The sequence below is a fragment of the Lactuca virosa genome, chromosome 2 (genome assembly GCF_052849685.1).
Source record: "Lactuca virosa cultivar CGN04683 chromosome 2, Lactuca_virosa_CGN04683_v6, whole genome shotgun sequence".
NCBI lineage: Eukaryota > Viridiplantae > Streptophyta > Magnoliopsida > Asterales > Asteraceae > Lactuca > Lactuca virosa.
Genome location: NC_136427.1, coordinates 142,087,337 through 142,099,312, shown reverse-complemented (window position 1 = coordinate 142,099,312; position 11,976 = coordinate 142,087,337). Strand labels below are relative to the sequence as shown.

Below are 11,976 nucleotides of genomic sequence, written 5' to 3'. Positions count from 1 at the left end.
ATTTGTTGGGAGTTGGTTCCCATGATTATATATATATATATATATATATATATATATATATATATATATATATATATATATATATATATATATATATATATATATATATATATATATATATGTGTGTGTGTGTGTGTGTTTGTTTGTGTGTGTTATCTGATATCTCCCTGGTATATTTTCAGTATGTTGACTACGATACAATTTGAGGTTGGATCCGGGTCAAGATCGGGAGCTGGCACTCGAGGTGGGCCAGAAGTGTCAGAGGACCATATCAGAGAGATTATCCATGAGGAAGTTGTGTCTATTGTCTGGGGGCAGATACCAGAGCTTTTTGGGTCTCTTAAAACCGCGATGATGGAGTTCTTTGATGACAGATACGCATCCATTGCTGAGACAGCTGCTGATGCAGCCACCGCAGCCGCTGCAGTTGCAAAGGTTGGTACGGGTCGGGTTTTTCAGTGTCGAGATTTCGATAATACGAAGCCCCCAACTTTTGATGGAGTTCAGGACCCGATTATAGCTATGAGATGGTTCTCGGATATGTTCCGCTCCAGATATGTGCCGCTGGTGGAGCATGAGAGGTTCGCCCAGGAGTACCTCGATTTGTGGCACGGGACAGAGTCGGTGACGGAGATCACCAAGATGCTCATGGAGAGGGCCATATTTTGTCCTGAGTTTGCCGCCTGTGAGCAGGATCAGATGACCGGTTACTTGAGCAAGCTTAAGATGAAGATCAGTCAATTTGTATCCTTGGTTCTTTGTTGGAGTTGTAGGAGGCCGCCAGACGGCGTGAGATTGAGATTGAGTTGCAGACGAGGGAGCAGAGACCGGCCCCAGGGCAGTTGCAGCCTGCACCGAAGCGGTTTAGGGCCGCAAATTCTAGGTCGGGGATTCATAGAGGCCGCACTTGTGGGAAGTGCGGTAAGGTGCATGATGGAGCTTGTCTAACTTCTTCAGGGTGCCATAAATATGCCAAGAAGGGTCACATTGTGAGGGACTTCCGACAGCAGGCTCCAACTCCTACAATCAAACTTTGTTATCATTGTGATCAGGTGGGCCATATGAAGGCCCAGTGTCCCTTGCTTGCTGGCAAGCCGGCGCAGGCTCCATTTCCGGCTACTTTGAGGATCACTGATGGGAGTCAGAGCAGGGTGGAGCCCCCGAGGGCTCGTGGTCGCGCTTTCTAGCTCACTGCCAAGGAGGCTAGAGCAGCTCCAGATGTTGTGACTGGTATGTTTCTATCCATTATCTTGTTGATTATGTTTTGTGTTATTCTTATATATGTGCCTTTGTTAGGTACATTCCTAGTGAACTCTTTGCCTGCTATTGTGTTGTTTGACCAGGGTGCGAGTCGGTCCTTTATATCTCGTTCATTTAGTAGAGAGTTAGATATTCCTATTGGGGATTTAGAGTGTCCGTTGCAGGTTTCTATCGCCAACGAACATAGGGTTTCTATGTCATCGATATATCAGGGTTGTGTATTGGAGATCATCGTTGTGCCTTATCTGATCGATCTGATCCCTATTCGCATGGGGGATGTTTGTGTGATTGTGGGTATGGATTGGCTGAGCCGGTTTGGTGCCATGATTGATTATGAGGGCCAGCGCGTGGTATTTCAAACCCCAAGTGGGGGAAAACTGGTTATCTATGGAAAGGGCACCAGGATGGGGTTAGGGTTTTGTTCAGTGGCTAGGGCTCGTCAGTATATTCAGCATGGGTGTGTGGGCTACTTGGCTTATGTGTTGGATACGCGTTTTGGGGATTAGATTTCAGTCTCAGAGTTCCCGGTTGTCAGCGAGTTTGCATATGTGTTTCCAGAGGATTTACCCAGTTTGCCTCCTGAGAGGCAGGTCGAGTTCAGGATTGACCTGGTGTCAGGTGCGGCACCGATTGGGCTAACCAATTCGCCTGCGGTGTTCATGGATTTGATGAATCGGGTATACAGGCCGATGCTCGATCCTTCCATTTTGTTTTTTTATGATATATTGGTGTATTCCAAGACAAGAGAGCAACATGAGGAGCATATTTGCGAGCTTCTGGGGTTTTGAGGCGAGAACGGCTTTATGCTAAGTTCTCAAAGTGCGAGTTTTGGTTACGAGAGGTTCAGTTCCTTGGGCACCTCGTTAACCAGGATGGGATATTGGTCGATCCGGCCAAGATCGAGGTCATGATGCAGTGGGAGGTTCCGAAATCTCCCTCGGATATAATGAGTTATTGGGTTTGGCAGGGTACTATCGGAGATCTATTTAGGATTTCTCCAAGATTGTGGTACCCCTCACTTGTCTGACGGGGAAGGGGTGGATTTCTGATGGGGCCTTGAGCAGCAGTGGGCATTCGAGACTCTTCGGCAGAGATTATGCGAGGCCTCGGTATTGACCATCCCGGAGGGAATTGAGGACATTGTGGTGTTCTGTGATGCATTTATCACCGGTTTTGGGGCATTCCTCATGCAGCGAGGACGGGTGATTTCTTATGCTTTGCGGCAGCTGAAGCCGCACGAGACGCGATATCCCACGCATGATCTGGAGTTGGGGCAGTGGTTTTGTCCTCAAGATATGGTGACACTATCTCTATAGTGTCTTTTATACTATCTACATGGATCACAAGAGTCTGAGGCATATTATGGATCAGCCACACCTGAACATGAGGCAGCGCAGGTGGCTGGGCGTAGTAAAGGATTATGACTACGAGATCCTTTCTCATCGGGGTAAAGCGAATGTGCACTACAAGAAGAACACGATTTTGCTAGGGAAAGATTCCGTTGCGAAAAGATGAAATTCCGTTGCAAAAGACGAATAACGACGGAATTCACGACGACCGATTTCCATCCCAAAAAACCCCGTAGTAAGCGTTTTCTAGCGAAACAAGCATTCCGTCGCAATTGTGACAACGGAATGAAATCCGTGGTAGATGGTATTCCATCGTGTATTCTGTAGTAGGATTCCATCATAAATTCCGTGGTAGTTTTTCCATCACAAATTCCGTTGTAGTTAATCCCTAACAAAATTTGTGGTGATGATTCCCTAGCAAATTCTGCAGTGACGAATCCGTAGCAAATTCTGTGGTGGTGATTCCCTAGCAAATTCTATGGTGATGAATCCCTAGCAAATTCCATGGTTGTGGATCCCTAGCAAATTCTGTGGTGGTGATTCCCTAGAAAATTCCACGGTGATGAATCCTTAGCAAATTCCATGGTTGTGGATCCCTAACAAATTTGGTGGTGATGAATCCCTAGCAACTTCCGTTTGATGACTTCCTAGCAAATTCCGTGGTGGTGAATCCCTAGCAATTTTCGTGGTGTATATTATATAGCAGATTCCATATCAAAGATTCCATATGGACGGATGGATAATTGATTTGTAAATTAAATCCAAATTATTTTGTAGTAATATATGAAAAACAAAAATAACAAAAAGATCAAATAACATTATATCATAAAATAATACTATAATTATTTATTACTTGGAAAATGGAAAGTGGCTAATCTAAAATAAATACTTTGCAATAAACATATGAACACTTTATGACCTACTAGTGTTGTTGTTTTGTAATGATATTAATAGGATCTATTTCCGTTTTAAGTTGTTTTTCAAGTTGCCCGACTCTTGCGTTGTGTTGTTCATCTTGGGCCTTCATTATTTCTTTAAGCTCTTCATTTTGCTCTTTTTGTTTAGCAACAGGCTCCCTCATTTCTTCCATTTCATAAAGTCTTTTTTTTGTAAAAGAGTCTAATCCATAAAGTCTTTTTTTTGTTATGACCACCAACAGCAGCATAAAATAGTTTGTCCTCCTCAAATTCAGCAACTTCAACTTCCAACTCTTCCCGTTTTTCTGTATAGGCCGCTTACAAAATAAAAATAATATAAGTTAAAAGATATCAAAGTTATGAATGACATTATGGACTAGCTACAATATAAAATTTTAATTGCACTGAAATGAATATTAGATGAATTTGTCTGTCTTTTTTATTTTTGAAAGTGACCCCATCGTGATTCTTTGTGTGTATCTACAGGAACAATTCACTATGTGGTGGATCACGTCCTAATTTCCTCTTCTGCATAAATATAATAAAATGTCAAATATACAGATAAACATAAATATTGATGTACCATTAAAAAATTACCAAATCAGAAAGCTATCTTCAAATGACTTACGGATCCAACGTTATGGGTAGGTTGTGCTACTGCATCAGCCACACCGTTACACCTATTTTTCTTGTTTTGTTTGGATTTTAGCTTGTATTCATCTGTATTCCATTTTAATTTCCAGGACTTCCAGACTTCATGTGCAATATGGGCTGGTTTAAAGGCCTGTGGGTTTCTTTGTGGGCTCCGCATGTTGTAGAGATATTGTCCATAACTTTGTGGTGCTTTACTTGCCCAAGCTTGTCTCACTAGCGAGTCTATTGTTTTATCCCAAAAACATTTTTTCTACACATTGATAATATAAACATAAGTGTAAATGTAAATGTTTACCAAACTACAATTTATCACATATAGTTAACTACCCGGAACTCCTCCTAATATAATTCGCGCATTTCTTTGCTTACTTTTCCCCAAGTGTACCCTTGTGGATCTACTTTTTGTAAAAGTTGTTAGATATGATTGGTAACTCACATTTCTTTTTTCCAAACATAAACACTTAAATGTCCATCTGGTCCACAATCTTCTGAGGAATTGTTTTCACCTTTTACATTTTCCACAACAGATCCATTCACGGTTGGTTGTGTTGGTGATGGGGTAGATTCTGGGATAGGTGTTGTTGATGGGGTATATTATGGGGTAGGTGTTGGGATAGATGTATATGTTGAAGGTGTGGTAGTTTCTTTACTTAAGGAGGATGTGGTAGTTACTGTAGTTGTTGAGGATGGTAGTGTCGATGAAGGTTTTGAGGTTGTGGTAGTAGATATAGCTGTTGATGATATGGTAGTGGATGTCGGTGTTGAGGATGGTTTCGATGATGTAGGTGCTAAAGTTTTGGTTGGTGATATAGGTGTTGAGGATTGTATTGTTCCAGTTGCTGAAGTTTTAGATGTATTTGATGAGGATGGTGTGGATGTTGTAAGTGATGTTGAGGAAGTGGTAGTTAAGGTTGGTGTTAATGATTTAGGTTTAGGGATTTTGGTGCTAGATGTTATAGGTGCATTAGATGTGGTTGCTGATATTGGGAAGTCGATTTCTTCATCTTGTAATTGTCTGCTTATAAATTTTTCAGTTGAAGTCCTGTTGCGGTTCAAAACCTGTGGTGCAATGAATTTAGTTGGCTTCACACCTGATGCTCCTTTTGGTTTCAAGTTCGACATATTTCTTGCTTAAAAATAAACAAAAACTTATAGTCAATACCAATGTATTAAAGATGACAGAGAACAATCATACAATAAAAATAAATTATAGATGTAAGTCCCTAATCTGCTTGTGTATCAATCAGATCCGTTTGATGGTGCGGAATCCCAATCAAACGGATGATGTCAGATCAAATAGAAGAGAAGGAGAAGAAGAATAATGTGAATCTCAATGTATTAATGAATAGAATGATGATCCTTTACATGAGATTCACACACACTCACACACACTCTCTTTTCTCTAGTTTCTCTCTCTAGAACACTTTCAAATGCACACACTTAAGCTCCTCTAGTGTTCATCAATCTACTCCTCACCCCTTACACCTATATTTATACATAAGAAACATGGGCTTGGTGAACATGGGCCGTAAATGGGTTTACGGCCGTAAACACCCATTGGGCCGTAAACAGGGTTTACGGCCGTAAACCTGTTTACGACCATAAACACCGAGCTATTTACGGTCCTAGACATAAAAATACATTTTCCTAGAAAAGCAAAGTATAAACCATATTTTTGACCCAACAATCTCCCCCTTGGTTTATAGCTTTCTTTTCTTTTCTTAAATGACCCAGCAAGCTCCCCCTAAAAAGTAGCTGGCTTTCTTGATAATCTTCATTGGGAGCTTTGGCTTCAGCTTTAATCTTCGAATTCTTCACAGCTTCAAGATGAACATGATGAATCTTCAATAATTGACTTCATCTTCAGCAGTTGGGCATTTCTTCAGAATTTGGCATTGAACGCACATTGGGTGAGGAGGCTTGACGTACTGATTCTTGAAAGATAGCGCTTTCAGCTTGAGAATCTTCAGAGAGAACATCAGAGAGAAAAAATCTTCTGGGTCACTTCAGCAGGTTCATAGATAGCAGCAGACTGATTGAGGAGGCTTCAATGCAATCCGTCACCTAATCTTCAAGTGCAGCTTCACCTTGCTTCTGGGGTTGAAAGATTGAATGTCGAAAGAATAATCTTCATTTCTTGCTCCTTCGAATGAGAATTCTTTGATGATCAGGGATGAAGCCTTGGCTCAGAAATCTTCGACACAAACTTCCATGAGTTTCATCTTCACCTGAATTTACTTTTCAAGACAAAACAAAACTAAAAGAAAATTTAGCACACAATATTTTTGGGTTTTTTTATATTTTATGAAAAAAATAAAACAAAAACAAAAATATTTTTGTATTTTTGATTTTCTTAAACAAGAAATAAAACATAATATTACACTATTTTTGATTTTGAATTTTTCTGATTTTTGTTTTTTTTTTGTTTTTTTTTTATTTTTTTTAATTCTCCCCCTTATATTTAAATTAGAAGAAAACTATGAACAAATTTAACAAAAATAAAAATGATATCTAACTTTAAGAGTGATTTGGGATCAAAGTTTTTAGACAACCTTTATCCACTTGTCGGTACCTTCTATCTTCACGTCTTGGTCTGGTCGATCGCCGGTATTGTTGTCCACTTAAACACGAAAAATTGTGACAGAATTAGGACATACTATTAGTTATATGACAAAGTGATCCTAAGCTCCTACAAACTATTTCTTAAGGACCATTCAGCTGACGACGACCAGGGATATTGTTGTCCACCTAAATTGAGCAGCGAGATCTATAGACAATCTGTAAGTGTTCAATTTTTAATTGTACTAGAACATGGTTCCCGCTTCCTGATATGCTCCAGTAATCAAGGACTTCCAGAATACTCCTTACATCGGGTGAGCAGACAATTATTAAGAGAGAAGATAGATTTAGAATGCATATGCTATACACCCAGGTCGGATCTCTTCCAATCACACAGAGGGTGAAACATATGACTAACTGAAGTTTTTAGAGGGATTGAGAAGTAGAATGGTGCATATACTGTGTACCAGGTCGGATTGTGAGTCACGCAAAGGAGACAGTATATGGCTAACAGATAGAAAGAATTGCATATATAGAAGATGCAGAGAAATAGAATTGCATATGTTACAGTCCAGGTCGGATTTTGAGTCACGCAGAGGAGGTAACATATGACTAACAGACAGATAGAGAAAGAAAACAATTTTCTACAGACCTAATTCATCGGAATTCACCAGTCGCCCCATCAATACCGGAATTAAGGACAGAATCCGCACATCGAGGAAAAGTTAATCCACGGTTCCATGTACAGGTTCTTTAGTGTGACCAGTAGATTCCCATATATATCTCCCTGCTCAACCTATCCAAGCGTCGTATGGTCAGGCTAAACTGATCTAACTAGGTCAAGATTTGTCAAGTCTATGAATTCCTTAAGTTCAACTCTGCCTAGTCATGTCCATTTAGAATCTTTCGTGCCTACCAACGCATCAAACCCAGAGCATAGACCCTTCAATTTTGGGTACGTTACGCAGACTCAGATTGCCTGTTATCACTTGATAATATCACTTCCCAGTACTATATCAACAAGCAAAACTATAAGCGACAATATTTTTGATTTTTCTGAATTTTTTTTAATGTTTTTGGATTTTTGATTGTTTTCTGAAAAAAATAAAACAGAAGCACGATGTTTTTGGATTTTTTAATTTTTCAAATTTTTGTTTGATTTTTGTTTATTTCTCCCCCTAAATTTTTGTTTATTTCTTTTCTCTGGTTTCTCTCTCTAGAACACCTTCAAATGCACACACTTAAGCTCCTCTAGTGTTCATCAATCTACTCCTCACCCCTTACACCTATATTTATACATAAGAAACATGAGCTTGGTGAACATGGGCCGTAAATGGGTTTACGGTCGTAAATGGGTTTACGACCGTAAACACCCATTGGGCCGTAAACAGGGTTTACGGCCGTAAACCTATTTACGGCCGTAAACACCAAGCTGTTTACGGTCTTAGACATAAAAATACATTTTCCTAGAAAAGCAAAGTATAAACCATATTTTTGACCCAACAATAGATGAAGGCATTACTACACATGCATACTATTGAATACAATCAAAACCAATGTAGTTGTAATTTAAGATGATAATGTATATGAAGATGATCAGAGAACAAGAAACAATGATCACGACAATATTAAATTAAATAAAAATAAATTTTATATGACTGACAACATATATCGCCAAAGTCAGTGCAAAAACATAATAAACAAAGATTTCGATCAATTAGCCGCCAGAGATGATTACAGAAAATGTAAACCCTATTTCTAATTATTTACTTACCCTAATATGCATCCTTAACGTGTGTAGGTTAGAGGGAAAGAAATTTCTAAAGGTTATATAACGTCAACAAAGAATATCTGTGTAGGTTACACTAATGAAAATTTTGAACTGTACAAATTAGCGCTAAATATTTAGTAATTCAAATTTTTTAAAGTAGTTCCAGCTTGATAGAAAGGATATATAACGTCAACAAAGAACATAGAGTAACGAGGTGTTCACAGCATAATTTTAATTTAAAATTATAAACGAGAATTAAACAATAATAAACTATACATCTTTATGTTGCTATGTTTGAACCAAAATTCATATAAAAAAGACGCATGGGTCATGGGTCATGTGGTAGTTGCTAATATATATATATATATATATATATATATATATATATATATATATATATATATATATATATAAATATTTATATATATATATATATATATATATATATATATATATATATATATATATATATATATATATATATAGTGTGTGTTGGTATAACACCCATAGATGACATATGGGTCATGAGCTGCTTATATGGGTCATGGATCAATGTGGTAGTTGCTTATAAGAGTGTCATGGTAATACTCATGGATGACATATGGGTCATTGGTCAATATGGTATAGTGTCATGGTAATACCCACAGATGACATTTGGGTCGTAGGTCTATGTGGTAGTTTGTTATAGTGTGATGGTAACACCCATGGATGACATATGCGTCATGGGCTGCTTATATGGGTCATGGGTCAATGTGGTAGTTTCTTATAATAGTGTCATGGTAACACTCATGGATGACATATGGGTCATTGGTCAATATGGTGTAATGTCATGGTAACACCCATTGATGACATATGGGTAATTGGTGTGATGTTAATACGCATTGATGCCATTTGGATCATGGGCTGCCACATTAATGAACATAATATTAAAGTTATTCAAATTTAAGAAACATAAGTTACTTTAGTTCAGCTGGACGACACGTCTTTCATCTTTCCCGAAGTCGCACGTTCGACTCCTACTTCCTTCAATCTTTCTATTTAACTTCGTCTTTTTCATTTAAATTGTCAAAGTTCCACTTTGACCCATAAAAGGTTATAATGTTTGAATAATTTGTTTTGAGACAAATGCCCTTAGTAATCACATATTTGGAATGATTTCAAGGGCACTTTGATCTTTTTTCACTATACATTGTTTAGGCGCCCTGATGGTTATGATGTCATGCCGTCATTTCAGTGTTTCACCCATTCAGAACGTCTCAAATGTTCCCGACGGCCATGGGAGGCACTCGATCCGTAACCACCAAATCGTCGATAGGTATTGACAAAAATACCCTTACCATTTACATATTAAGCTTTGTATGTATAAGGGAAATTAGGTCAATTCATAGTCTAAACACTTAGGCGCCATAATTTTGACTTAGAAACATCCCGTCGTTTCAGTTTTTCGGCGATAGATCAACTTCAATCCATTCCCAAACATCGAATTTCCGAGTCGGTGATCATTAAACCCTAACATCATTGTTCTTGCATTATTTGTATTACATTCAAAGCAGTTCAACATTATGGCAGCGTGTTCTTCATCAGAAAGAATGCGAACAAGACAACAAGGAACAACAATTATTGCTTTGCCATCGCAAGTGATCGAAAAAATAGTAACTATGGTTGGGGGAAAATCACCAATCGATGGTTTTAAGTTCCAGTTAGTGTAAGTTTCGTGTACAATACCTCTATTATATTTGTATTTGTAGTTAATTTTGTGTTTAATAGATGAATTTTGTTCATTTGTAAATTATAGTTGCAAACTCTTTAGAGATTCTGCAACATCAAAAGCAATATATCAAACCATGGACACAAATCGATTGAGGTTTCTTCCATTTAGTGTTGATATGGATGAAGTCATCCGCAGATGCAGAAAGTTGTACAACCCACACATACTCTTCAACGACGGAATGGTACTCTTTTTTTATGCATTCTAATAATTACACATGCAATATTTGTTTTCTATATTTGTATTTGTTTATATTAAAATTGTATGATTACTTAATGTATTGCAGGCGATGTATTTTTTGTTAGGAGAAGATGAAGCAGGGATACAATTGCTTCAAGATGCAGCCGATAAGGGACAGTTGGATGCGATATTCATTCTGGGAATGTTGTTGATGACTGAAGGCAGTGAAAGGAATCAAGAACCTCTGATCATGTTGAATAATGCTTACATTAATACCAGAAGAAGTTGGAATATGAGACAAACCTGTTACATGGTTCGAAGCCACTTGGTTAGGGGAAGCAGATCAAAGCAGATACAATTCCATCGCTTGCATAAAAGTTGTGCAAAGCATCCTTCTATGAGCAGATATGGAAAAGCTTTTATGCATGAATACAGTTGATTGTTTAATTGTGATATTTGTTTGTGGGATGCATGTTTAGTTGAGTTTGCTAAAATGATTGGCATTAGTTTAGAGTAGCTATATGATGGTTGTTTGATTCACACAATTAGTGATGCATATTATATATGTATTTTGGTGTAATGTGAATATATAATTGTAATTTGGTGAAATGTTAATATATATTTGTAATTTGGTTTAATATCAATACATAAATGTATTCTATTTTGGATTTTGTAATTAGACTATGCATTGTGTATGATATATAGTAAAGTAGTAACTTGATGATGTTAATTTGTTTAAGTTTGATCATTTATTACATCATGGTAAGTTTCAAAGCGTTTTTTTGCTTAACTTTTGAATTTCTATCATGCTAATTGTTTAAAAACATCAAACATTGTTTTCCTTTTTGTAGTTATTTTGGGGTTACAATTTAGGCTTTTTATTTAACAGTATAATGTATATATTTTAACTATTTATAAAATAACATTTAGATTTAATTTTAAGTTTAATTGAAAATTTGATTTAAGTGAACCCTTTAACGTTATATTTAAACAAATAATTTAAGTATTTCATAATATTCAAAGTTGTGACTTTATTATGCATGTTATTCAAATTTATTACTAGTGTATAACACGGGTTTTAACCTAGTATTGAATAATATCGACCAAATACTTTGACCTAGTATCCATCCACCACATCGAAATCAATGATTGTCGAAGGTTCCCTCATTAATATTCTACGCCATTATGAAATCATCAAAGTGCGATTCATCCCTTCAAATGACAAAACTTTGAAGATTGGTTCATCATTCGGTCATTAATTTTGTTAAACGATTTGTTCTTAAGGTACCTTTGCATTAATTATGTTGTACATATATATTCACTTTAAATCTCATCTAGTAATTTGAAGCAACATTAATGAACATAATATTCTGTTATTTAAATGTGTATTTTACAGATTTAACAGCATGAACAATACCAATAGAACATGGATGTATGAAAAAACAAGATAATTGTGGTTGTCTATCACCTGTTTTCATATAAGGAGTGAAAAAATTCATAGACTTTGCTACCACTCAA

The 11,976-nt window shown here is 37.1% G+C and overlaps 1 protein-coding gene across 1 annotated transcript; it reads left to right on the top strand.

The window, feature by feature from the left end:
* Window positions 1-10,072: 10,072 nt before the first annotated feature.
* On the top strand, window positions 10,073-10,897 carry LOC145157820 (putative F-box protein At1g67623). Its single transcript, XM_079076808.1, has 3 exons — window positions 10,073-10,215; window positions 10,306-10,462; window positions 10,565-10,897. The coding sequence occupies exons 1-3, from the start codon at window positions 10,073-10,075 to the stop codon at window positions 10,895-10,897; spliced, it is 633 nt and encodes a 210-aa protein (XP_078932934.1).
* The last annotated feature ends 1,079 nt before the right edge of the window (window positions 10,898-11,976 follow it).